The 12,439-nt window shown below is 36.8% G+C and overlaps 2 protein-coding genes across 2 annotated transcripts; one reads left to right on the top strand and one right to left on the bottom strand.

Annotated features, from left to right (window-relative positions):
* The first annotated feature begins 4,079 nt into the window (after nucleotides 1-4,079).
* Nucleotides 4,080-8,412, top strand: LOC137737546 (probable receptor-like protein kinase At5g18500). Its single transcript, XM_068477065.1, has 8 exons — nucleotides 4,080-4,582; nucleotides 5,512-6,173; nucleotides 6,288-6,392; nucleotides 6,556-6,678; nucleotides 6,757-6,927; nucleotides 7,060-7,189; nucleotides 7,530-7,742; nucleotides 7,925-8,412. Exons 2-8 carry the CDS (start codon nucleotides 5,533-5,535, stop codon nucleotides 8,042-8,044), a joined length of 1,503 nt encoding a protein of 500 aa, XP_068333166.1. The 5' UTR covers nucleotides 4,080-4,582; nucleotides 5,512-5,532; the 3' UTR covers nucleotides 8,045-8,412.
* Nucleotides 8,413-9,177: 765 nt separating this feature from the next.
* On the bottom strand, nucleotides 9,178-12,439 carry LOC137737439 (pto-interacting protein 1-like). The gene is made up of 8 exons (XM_068476910.1): nucleotides 12,201-12,439; nucleotides 11,551-11,643; nucleotides 11,122-11,372; nucleotides 10,903-11,029; nucleotides 10,250-10,523; nucleotides 10,010-10,142; nucleotides 9,761-9,847; nucleotides 9,178-9,535 (listed from the first exon to the last, which is right to left on the bottom strand). The coding sequence occupies exons 2-8, from the start codon at nucleotides 11,630-11,632 to the stop codon at nucleotides 9,419-9,421; spliced, it is 1,071 nt and encodes a 356-aa protein (XP_068333011.1). The 5' UTR covers nucleotides 11,633-11,643; nucleotides 12,201-12,439; the 3' UTR covers nucleotides 9,178-9,418.

The following is a 12,439-nucleotide window of genomic DNA, read 5'->3' as shown; positions in this document are numbered from 1 at the left end:
CATCATTCGATTTTAAGTTAACATTTGGACTGTTAGATATTTTCCTACTTTTTCTCAATTAAGCATGAAATTTAACACACTTTTGTGAGAAGTCAATAATATTTGCGTGTGGAGAAGAACCATGCCAACCTTTTATTAGCATATTCAATCTTGACGTAGCTGGTCTCATACGGTAAGTTTTTCTGGAAGACAATAACACATCAAAGTAGTTTCCATTTAGAGATTGAATAAAAATTTTATTAACAACGACCAATAATACATAAGGTGAACATGTTAAACATAATCAAGAGATTACACACGCTAAATAAAGCATTACAAATTTATAGTTACAAACTCGTGAGTGTCATACAATTCCTTAGTTACGAAGGACCCTGCCAACAAAAAAGATAATGCTCTCAAGTACTAAACCTTGCAAGCTGTCAAACTACCGTAAAAGTACCATGAGAAAAAGATTGCACCGACCTCTGATGATCTTGCAACTGTCCACAAAGAAGCACTGCTATGAGTCACCTCCAACAAGTATCAAACTTCCTCTTCACATTCATTTGACATGTGCACAATACCACACAAGAAACCCAAAACCAACTCCCTCGACTCTGAAGAATAGCCACCACTCAAAGATTTGAGTTTGAGCAGTAAGTCATAGGCGCTACAAAATCTTTCTCAAGAGAACGCGAGAGCGATCATAACCAAAAAATGAAGATAGTCAGAAGATACGATAAACATAAAGGAAAGGGGAAGGAAGAGATTGTCGCTAAGACTAAACAGGGTCGGCGACGAAGGGTTTTTCTCCCTATCGGCTATATATCGCATGAGTTAAAGTTAACACATGCAATAAGAAAATCACTAGTGAATGGACTACGACTAACTAAACTGAAATATTGGTTTTTTCAATATTTTGTTCCACATAAATTTTTTTACCTTACGTGGTTAAGAACAGTTATTCAGGAGTTCTTGGTACCGGCCAAGCAAAAATAATATGAATAGCGAGCCATCTACACGAGGCAAATGTTTTGTTCTTATGCTTTTTTAATATAGAGCGGTGACCAACTAAAACTTTGATTTATATAGCCATATGTTGCTAAGATAAAACACACTATTAAGGCTTGTTTAGTCAGTTGTAGCTCAAACTGATGAGAAAGGCAGTTGAGTTGTAAACATGTGAGTTTTCAGCTGGAAGCTTGTATCATATATATGTCCACGAGAAACTTGAATCACATTTTTCATTGTCCTTTCTAGAAAAAAAAAGTTACGCTTAAATTTTCTTTAAAAAGCGGTAGGTTTTTGCAAATGTATCCGTTAACTCACCTACAACAATTAATTGCAACTTAACCAGCTACAATTTAATATCGAACTAATTATAAATATATCGGCATTGCATTCATATGAGTTGAGCTTAAGACCAGCGATCAACTAAGTGAAGATCGGATGTTGCTCGACCAACTCATGATGTGCATATTGTTTATGCTTGATTCACATTTTCATTTTTCCAGAAAATGATACGATATTCATTACAATGAAGAGAATACATAAAAATGATTAGGTGTAAAAAATATCGATTCGTTAAAACCTTGCCGGGAATCCTAAACCCTAATTCACACTTGAGAAAAAGGTTTTTCTTGTTCTTTTCCCCCAGGAGATTTTAGGGTTTCTTAAGTTCATTTGGGGGTTTGATTTAGTAATTGTCAAGGTATTCCTAAATCTCATTGGATTCTATTTAATCATATTCCATGCTTGGGTGACTAATCTGAACTCTTTTAAACTTTTTAAAGTAGTCTTAAGGGGCCAAAGACAAAGGCTTATCTTCCAAAGCACTATTATCTTATTCTATATTTTCCCCTTTAAACGAAGCCTTGTGCAATGCTCAAAAACCAAGTGGAAAGTATATGGAATTTGAAAAACGAATATGTATAAGTAAGCCAATGCAAGCTTAAAATTTGTCCTCAATCACGCTTATAGTAGTTATCATGTGCTATTTATATAAAAACACTAATTTTTTAAATCGAGCCTTTCACGACAATCGAATTGTCAAATCACAATGCATATTTTGTACTACCATACCCTAATCATTTCAAAGGGTACCTATATACAAGCATGTTTACAATACATACGATGGATGACCAGATTCAAAAACCAATAAATTCAAGTACTACATTTTAATTATCATTTTTGTGAATGACTCCCTCAAAATTTAAACTTAAGACATTTTTTAACGTTGAGAAGAGAAGTATCACTAAATGAATAGTTGATTGAGAGCTTAATTAGCTCTATAGTTATTAAACATTGCCATATATGATCAAGTGTAAGGCATGAATTCAGGTGTCTGTACAGGTAGGTTCACAAAACAAAACAATAAATGATGAACATGGACAACATGTGAAGTCATGCAGATGGAGATGGACTGTACATGCATAGCAGTGAGCAGATAATAATAAATAGTTTAAGAAGCAGAGACGTGTTATGTAGTCTATGTATCTGAAATGTGAAGCAATCTGACATTTCAACCTATAGCTAAATATATGATCGAGTCCTCGGCCTCCTGCACTCACTGTACCAACTAACCCTGCTACTGCTAAACATGATTGATCCTGCTCTAAACATGATTGATACTGCTAAACATGATTGATACTGCTAAACATGATTGATCCTGCTCAGGAGAGAATCCGGTTCCCTAAGAAATGCAAATGCCGCAAGTCCAAGCTGACATATTAGTTGACTATAATATATACATACTCACTCGTTCTTTCACCTCATAGTCATAGTTAGTAGCGTATTGGTTCTTGTATTGTGAAACCCTAATGAGATATTTACTTACATAACAGGAAGTAAAAAATCGAGAAATTTATGAATAAAAGAAATGTGGAACGAGAACCGAATACAACGTACTATTTTCCTTAATTGATGTAATTATCGGTTTTCACGATATTGGATTATGGATTATAAGATGAAATTCACATACTTAACAAATGCTGAAAAGTCATGAATTGTAATGATTTACTTTGCTCGAGTACCAATTCATGATAAGTAATAACATGCAATAAGTTAAACATCGGCAATCTTGTGAACAGAGTTCATACAGACACTTAAGCAACAGTTACGAAACCAAAAATCAACTTCAACGGATCGATACCCATGCACCCAGACTGCATTTTCCCCTGAGAAATTATTTTCAAATTTTTTTTTTTCAAAAAAAGATGATATATTAGTATATTACCAGGGGTATTTTGGGGTCACGAGTGCATAAAATTTGGTAACGAGTTGCAGTCTGTTTCCTTGACTATTCCGACCTACTAAACTTGAACCTCCCAACCTCAATAATTAAATAAAAAATAGAAATTCACAGAGCCCAAGGAAAGAAAAATTTGCAAATTGCATGAAATGATTAAATATTCATAGCACAAGAAATTTTTTTAGTTATGACAGGAATACGGGTAGTACATCATATATTTTTATATAAGTGATGAAAATTTTTATTTTGTAAGTCATTAGCTTTTTAACACACACATCCCATCATTTATATAACAGCACGTGATTTATCACCCTGTGTGATGGTCACACTAAAAAATATATACATAACTAGGGCATAAAAGGTCTTTGGTTAATTTGCCGTCCAGTCTGTTCATTTGACCTTTGAACCTACCTTTTTATCCTTTCCCTTCACAATTTATGCTCAACATTTCTTCAAGGTCACACTGATTGATTGTCCCCCATGTAATCATAATCCCTTTTTGTATTTAAATACATTTATTTTATTTAAAAATGGATGTTTGACTAACAAAAACGGTTTTTGTCGTAAAAAAACGTTGTTATTTCTTCTTAAAATAATGCCAAGAAAGGAATACGAATTTGTAAACTCTCAAGTTCATACTTTTTTTTCGTAATTTAGAATATAATCATGTTGAAAAAAATATTCTAAATTCTCTAGAGAAAATGAAAATACACAAAAAAGAAGGGTCTTGTGTTAAATGCTAAACCTGATTAAGTTTCAGATTGTCTGTCACCCTCGCACGCATTTAGACATCACTATAAAGGATTAAAACAAATAAAAAGAAAAGAAAGAGAGAAATTTGAAGAAACAGCAAAAGAAAGCTTCAATTTTTATCATGCTTCTGTTTTACTGTATGTAATGTTGTAAGGCAGTCTCTCTCTCTCTCTCTCCCTCCTCCTCATCACCTACCACTGACAACTCCACCCCTTCTTATTAACCCCACCACCTCCATTTGTTCTCCCCAGAATTCCATGTGCCTCTTCTCTTCTTCATTCGCCATGGACTGCACAGACACACATTAGCCTCTGTTCTTGTGAGTTGTGAACCCCCATTTTTGTTTGGAGTTTTTCAGAGGGGCAAGTGCTTGTGGGGAAGAGTGCTGCTCTGCCTCTGTCTCACTATCTGAGCTTGGATACAAAAACCCATTTCCCAATTGAGAAAACCCAGAAGGGAACCCCACCAATATTTACATTACAGATAATGGGATTGATTTGGTTCTGTGGCAGCAGCCCCATTTCCAAGCTGGTTTTTTCTGGGTTCTTTGGAGATCTAGAAGATTGAGTTGAAGAAGCCAATTGAATTTGAGGAATAAAGGTACCAATTCAGAAACTTTCAGTGTATGGAGCCTATCTATATGGTTACTTTTGCTGCATTTATATATACATTATATATATACATATACATACATGCTTACATATATATATATATATATATTCCTTGTTTGTTTGCTGAGCTAAATGTGGAAACGATTAGGAAATGGAGTTTCTGAAGATTTTACTGTTCTTGTTGTTAACCTGTAGAATATTAAAAGTTCATGCTTGTTTCAACTTTTGTGGGTAATGTAGAACTGGACTGAGCTAGTTGTATTAGGCTTATTGGGTTTCTGCAGTTATTGGTTTAATTGGGGTGGGTAATAAATGTTTAAAGTTTTGGTCTTTTTCGATTGTGTATATATTGGATAATATGGAATGATGTGGGAAATGCATTAGTTGGTCCTGCTGTTAATATGTTTTCACTGTATGAAAGTTGGTGGAATTGGAAAGGAGAAATCTTTGTGCATTTTTTCCTACTTTTCCTTTGGTTTGTACTTTGAATGTCACATTGAGGCTGAGTTTGTTTCCCTGATCACTTTGGTGTTAGTTTGTACTTTGAATGTCATATTGAGGCTGAGTTTGTTTCCCTGATCACTTTGGTGTTATGTGCTCTGCGTCGTCTTTGTGAGATTGTGGATTGTGGTTGAGTCTGTTTCCCTGACCATGTTGGTTTTCCGCTCTCTCTCTCTCGCACTACATATTTGTTTCGTAGCGCACTAACTTCTACCGCTTTGTTTACTTTTATTATGTTCCCAATTTGTGAATATGTGTTTTTGTCTTTGAAAAGAAAAAAATTGATGGGCATTGAAAGAGGTGAAATTTTACATAGACAAGCAGTTAAATTCAGTAACAAAATGGTAGATATGCAAAAGATAAAGTTTTTTATGCATGGAATTGGAGTTTCTAATTTCTTTGTCTTGAACTCTGTAGGGTCCTTTTTATCAAGAAGAAATGGCATCTGGTCTTGATACTGTATTAACCAAGAAGACATTTGTCTTCGGTTTAAAGGTTTGGGTATTAACGGGGATCATTGTGGGAGTTTTTATAGTGATGATTCTTGCGGTGCTATCAATTTGTCTTACTTCACGAAAGAGATCCAGAAAGTCTACTGACATGCTTCCTCTGCGCAGAATTCCAAATGATTCAAAGGAAATCAAAGAGATTAGGGTAGATCAAGCTTGTGCAAATAACTATGTACCCCGTAGTAGTTCTTTTCTCACCCTTGGCGATAAATTCAGTGACAGAGAGTCTGAGAAAGTTTTGATCCATAAGAATGGAGATAGTAGCAGTCGATCAGGCTCATTTAACAATGGGGAGAAGGAAAATGTTGGTTCTCAATCTGGAGATGAGAGTGGTGCAGCTTATATGTACGAGCCTTCTTCACAGCCTATAACTGCACCTTCACCTCTATCTGGTCTACCTGAATTCTCTCGCCTTGGTTGGGGTCACTGGTTTACATTAAGGGACCTTGAGTTCGCAACAGGTCAGTTTTCAAAGGAAAATGTCATTGGTGAGGGTGGATATGGAGTTGTTTATCGGGGTAATCTGATTAATGGATCTCCTGTGGCTGTGAAGAAGCTACTCAACAACCTGTAAGATGCATCTTATTTCAGTAGCTTTATGGATTTCTGTTTTTTCTATCTTCTGTTTTCCTTGCAATTCAATTGTTTGGGTTTATAACATATATATTTTCAATCATCTCATAGAGGACAAGCAGAGAAGGAATTCAGAGTGGAAGTTGAGGCTATTGGGCATGTACGACACAAAAACTTGGTTCGACTTTTGGGATACTGCATTGAAGGAACCCACAGGTATTTCTCTGTAATTTTATGTAATGACTTCTACATGGTAAAATACAGGCAGCCATATTATTATTTGCTGAGCACCTTGTTTTGGATAAAATAAAGAGTACTATGTCACATCCTTAGTTACATGTATAATCCATTCATACTTAAACATGTGTGTTTTGTTCAGGTTGCTGGTTTATGAATATGTCAACAACGGAAATTTGGAGCAATGGCTTCATGGAGCTATGCGTCATCATGGATATCTCACATGGGAGGCACGCATGAAAGTTCTCCTTGGCACCGCTAAAGCGTGGGTCTTCCTATACCTTTGTTTGAGTTTTTTACCCTTGTGGTTTATCTTTTTCCGACTCTTTTTCACATTTTTCAGGCTGGCTTATTTGCATGAGGCCATTGAACCCAAAGTTGTGCATCGAGACATTAAGTCGAGCAATATCTTACTTGATGATGATTTCAATGCTAAGATATCTGATTTTGGTCTGGCAAAGTTGCTAGGTGCCGGGAAGAGTCATATTACAACTAGAGTTATGGGTACCTTTGGGTGAGTACCTTTTCTCCTTTAGGAACAGTTGCAATTTCTTGTACGAAGATTCTTGTGTTGGTAGAAGAACACTATATCATAATTCTAGGGTAATCCTTTCTTATCGGTTCCTTTCATCATTCTGTTTTTCAGATATGTGGCCCCAGAATATGCCAACTCTGGCCTTCTAAATGAGAAGAGTGATGTTTATAGCTTTGGGGTTGTGATTTTGGAAGCAATCACTGGAAGAGATCCGGTGGATTACGGTCGGCCAGCACAAGAGGTATGACAAAATTGTTACTATTTTGAAGTGAGAATTTTGAGATCAAATATGCATCTTAGTTCTGCATTCGTATATTGATTAGTTAAGGATGCATGTCATATTCGATAATCTGCTTTTAAATTCATTTTAGTTTGCGCAGGAAAATGTAAATTTTAGCTGGAAAATTCTTTGCTTCCGAACAAATTGATACCCCAAAAAAACCTTGGAGTTGTTTGATATGTTCTGTGACAGCTATCTATCTTTATATTTATCTGCTTCCCTTGGGGGAACAAAAAAGAAGAAAAAGGAATGATACCTGTGTAGTAACAGTGTCCTTACACCTGCTGTGTGTTTCTTGCAGGTAAATTTGGTAGATTGGCTCAAGATGATGGTTGGAAGCAGGCGTTCAGAAGAGGTGGTAGATCCGAACATTGAGACCAAGCCATCTACGAGTGCCCTTAAACGAGCCCTCTTGACTGCACTGAGGTGTGTAGATCCAGATTCTGATAAAAGGCCTAAGATGGGCCAAGTGGTTCGCATGCTTGAATCGGAGGAGTATCCCATACCGCGAGAGGTACATTTCTGAAATCATCTTTGAAATAACAATGTTAAACAGACCTTATATCCATTCGACACAAATATAGATTTCATTCAAATTTTTGGCCTGCGTGGCTTGTTTTTTCAATTCGTCTCATCGTTATACTCTGAGGAGTTCATAAGTTGACCCATATCTAATGTAACTTGGCTGGAATTCAGGACCGAAGACGGCGAAGAAGTCAAGCAGGGATTACAGAAGCAGAGTCTCTAAATTCTGATACAGATAGGAGTGAGAAGCCAAATACAAAGACAGATAGCAGAAGGAACCGTCGAACATAGGCAAATGGCAAATCAATCATAGAAATGCAAGGAATACAAATCAAAGGGGACATGTTACACTCATTTAAAGCTTTCATATTCTTCAGCCTACCATAGTTGAGATCAAAGGAAGGAACTGAAACGAGATAAAGGAAAGGACCAGAACGAAGGGAACTTTTTTTTACTTGTTCTTTTGAATATATAAACCTACTTATAGGTGTTGAGAGATGGTTATTGTGTATGGAGTGGCACTAGAAGGGGATGCCTTAGCCACCGAGTGTGTACAGTTATCGGTTTTTTCTTTTCCTTTTTTTCTTTGGTGATTGTAATTCATGAGATTTTTTCTGAGACATGCTAAAGTTTACAGGAAGAAACGTTTTTGGCTTGCATTGTGTGTTTCTACTACCAGCATTGTGTTAGGTTTACGACCGCGACGGGAGCTTGGTTGAATGTCAAGCCATGTTGCCGTGCGTTTGAAGCAAAATGTGAGATGTGAAACTCCGCACAAAGAAGGGCAGTCATATAATTGCCAAGTTCAATATAAGGGTTGCGTGTCATGTGATTTTGGAGGCTAAAATTGCACATCATGTGCTTTGATTTATTGCTAAGCACGGGAAGGCTACTTTTCTCCTTTCACGCTCCCGACTTTTCTTGAGTAATTGCAGACACACAGTACCAACACATTTGATTGTTCGATTTGATTTACCGCTCATTGATCATTCAGTTTAAACCGTTGGATCAAATCTAAGGCTTTGTATTTTTACAGATAGGATTGAATATGGATGTGCATCTTTTTTGTTTTTTTGTTTATGCTTCGTAATATTAACCAGACAACGCTTCAAATTAAAACGGTGTTTGAACATGTTATCCAACAACCAATAGGGCTCATGAGCATTATGGGATGATTTGTTCCGCCAAACCCATGGACTAAACAAATACGCAAATGTGAGTTAAGCCAGTTGTATATGGCTCCGTGTCTAACCGGTGCATCCAAGCTCAAATCACCGTCCTCATAAATTAGAATAATTTAAAATATCATCTCGCCAAGAATAAAAACATAAATAAACTGTTTGGTCCCCTCACAACAAAAAACTATATTCTGCACTATGTTGGGAATCTTATTCTCTGCAAATTTATGTGCTGTTCCAGGAGACTAAACGGACACCCAAGAAAAAGTTGATGATTTAGAAAAGTCGAATAATCCAAGGCTCCAATAAGGAACTTTTGAAAGGTAACAGAGTCACTGTGGATTACATACGGGATCATTAAGATTTTGATGAGCAAAAGGAACCGAAGAATGGTATACGATCTACAGAAACTGTGTTTACAAAACGAATCTCAATGATGTTGTCTGCACGAACGATTGACAGGTCGGGAATCCAGAAGCTTGTTGTTTCAATGGTGGGGAGCGGACCGAGCATGCAAAAGAGGCTGTAGAGCCTTGACAACAATGCTCATATTTGGCCGGAAATCAGCTTCATATTGGACGCACAAGGCGGCAACAGCAGCCAACTGTTTCAAGCACACACAAATTGTGATCAGTGGATTTGAAGTAAACCAACTACCTGCCTTTTCAATTAGTCTAAACTGGTTGAACCAAATGTATGTCGTTTTCTTGTCCATACAGTCAACAATTTAACCATAACATAATTATACATGTGTGTAACAGTGTGTACATATTAAGGAATTATAGCAATCGCAAGTACTTCTCGGAATCAAGTACGTGTTCCCAATTACCTTTGCAACTGCCTTGGAAAGGTACTCTCCATTGAGTCTAGCATCAACACATTGCTTCACCTTATCCTCACTGAGTTTTGGTGTTGCCTAATAGAATCATAAATTCGAGAAAAAAACTCAGCGAAATGAAAGATGAAAACCAGTAACCAATAAAATTCTCCGCTTCCACCCATCCTGAATGAATAAAACAAAACATGCAAAAACCAATCATGAGTTACAAGTAGACAAGAACTAGGATGAAATTAGTACCCATGTCACAAGGCTCTGCTGCCCACGCGGCAATGTGTGATCAACAGGTTTACGCCCAGTCAAGAGTTCAAGCAACACTACACCAAAGCTGTAGACATCACTTTTTGAACTCAGCTGTCCAGTCATTGCATACCTGCCATTCGGAATCACAGACAAGAATTACAAGGGGATATATGCCAAATCAAAATTTTGGGCGTACATCATAACGTGATTTATACGGTACATCAAGGAAGAAATTACTCTGGAGCATGATAACCAAAAGTCCCAAGAACACGAGTAGAATGAAGACGTGCTGCCATATCAGGTGCTTGATTTGACAGATCAAAATCAGCAATCTTTGTAACATCATCATCAAAAAGCAGTATATTGCAGGACTTAATATCACGATGGATTATATGAGGCTGCGCCTTTTCATGTAGATATTCAAGTCCTCTTGCTGCTCCTACAGCAATTTTAACCCTTTGTACCCATGACAGAACCGGACCTGGCTGTGCTCCCTTAACACCTTTCCGACCTGTAGCCACATCAAGAGAAACAAATTTCTATTAGCATAGAGATGAAGGCGATCTTACTAATTATCAAAGAGATAAAGCTCAAAAATTTGCAGCTGAAGAGCAATTTTCTATTGTTTGGAGGCCAACCCGCTCGTTTAGCAGATTACATGAAAAACTAGGCTCATTAAACACATACAACTATCATCAACTAATTGACCTTCAACCTATAAGTTATTAAGCCTCATTCAAAATTTGTAGATAAAAAAAAAAAAAAAAAAAAATTGAGTGTGCATAAAGCTTCACTCAAAAAAGATCTATGTGGTACTTGATTACAAATTTACAACTTTTGGAGGCTGTAAAAATAACACCACACAATAGGAATGTGGAAATGTTACTTACCATGGAGAATATCATGAAGGGACCCCTTAGGAGCATACTCATAGGCAAGGAGACGGAGAGGGCCATCAATACAATAACCAACAAGCTCGACAACATTGTCATGTTTTAATCTTGAAACCATGGAAACCTGTAAATTTATGCTCCAAGCACTAAATAAATTTGAGCAGCAAATAGCATACCATGTCAAGCATCAAACACAAAACATTCTGTAGACTTAACCTGCGATAAGAATTCTCGCTCCGGTTGTTTACTGGAGTCTAACTTCTTAATAGCTGCAGCAGGCCCACTTTTCAGAACACCATGATATACTCTTCCATATGAACCCTCACCGATTAAAGATTTCGTGCCAAAGTTATCTGTCAAATCTTTCAATTCATCCACTGGAATGGCAGCGACAGCAATGGGGAGGATATTTACAACCTGACTATCCTTGGGTGCAGCTTCTTTCTGATAGTAACCTCCACTATTGCCTAAATTTCAAATGTCGAGTTTTGCATCAATCAAACAATAAGCCGTAAGCAATGGATATCTAAAAGCAAATGGCATAGAAGTTGATCTGACTAATTCCACCTGGAAAAGTAATGGAATATGTCATTATTATCAATGCACTCAGAATAAGAACATCGCATATACACACCCACGCGGTACCTGCTGAGTGATTTGTTACATGTGGTCGAGTCTCAGAAGCTTTACGGACATCATCTTGTACACAACAACTGAAGCAGCTCATGACGTTTTTTCCTGAAGAAACAGTTGAAAACCATCTTAAGCAATCTTACATTGACAAACCGCAGGCGATAAAATTTATCTAACAAAGATCAATGGTTTCTGGATTATTATAAAGTCGGCTTAATTTCAGACTAGTTCAATCTGTTATAAGTTACTGAAACCTCAATGAATTAACACGCTTTATTCTAAATCAATGTTATTCAAACAAGAGAAACGAAGAAGAAGCACTTGGATATCACCCAAAAAATTTAAAAAACACAAACAAAAATCTGTATCAAAAGTTAAATCCATCAATTTATTCAGTTAACAAATTAAACAAAATCAAAGTAAAAATTCAAAATTCCCACTTAAGATCCATCAACAAGGAGAGATTCATTTTTACAACAGAACATAAAATTCAAAGCTTTCAATTTCTACATGTTCCTCTTGAGTCCTGTCTCAAAAAACACAAACAGATACACTCTAAATAAATAAATAAAAAGAAGCCACAATGAGAAAAAAAAAAAAATTACAAAAAAAAAAATTAAAAATTGAAAGGAGCAGAATTGTGGGGGAATGATATCTCTCACCTTTGGTATGTTTATATGGTTCTTCTGGCAATTGGGTTTTCTGAGTTTTGAGTGAAGTGTTGGGATTGGAGTGATGAGAGTGATCAGGCCGGCTATGGAGGCCCGCAGGAGAGGGAGAGGGGAAGGAGGCGCACGTCAGCAATGTACAGAAGGCATGCAAATGGGGAGGTTGGGATGTCTGTCTGTCTCTCTGTCTCTCTGTTCTGGCTTTGACTTATGTTAGAAGGGAGGACACAAAG

This window comes from Pyrus communis, chromosome 6, assembly GCF_963583255.1.
Source record: "Pyrus communis chromosome 6, drPyrComm1.1, whole genome shotgun sequence".
NCBI lineage: Eukaryota > Viridiplantae > Streptophyta > Magnoliopsida > Rosales > Rosaceae > Pyrus > Pyrus communis.
This window is presented reverse-complemented; position numbering and strand designations above follow the sequence as displayed.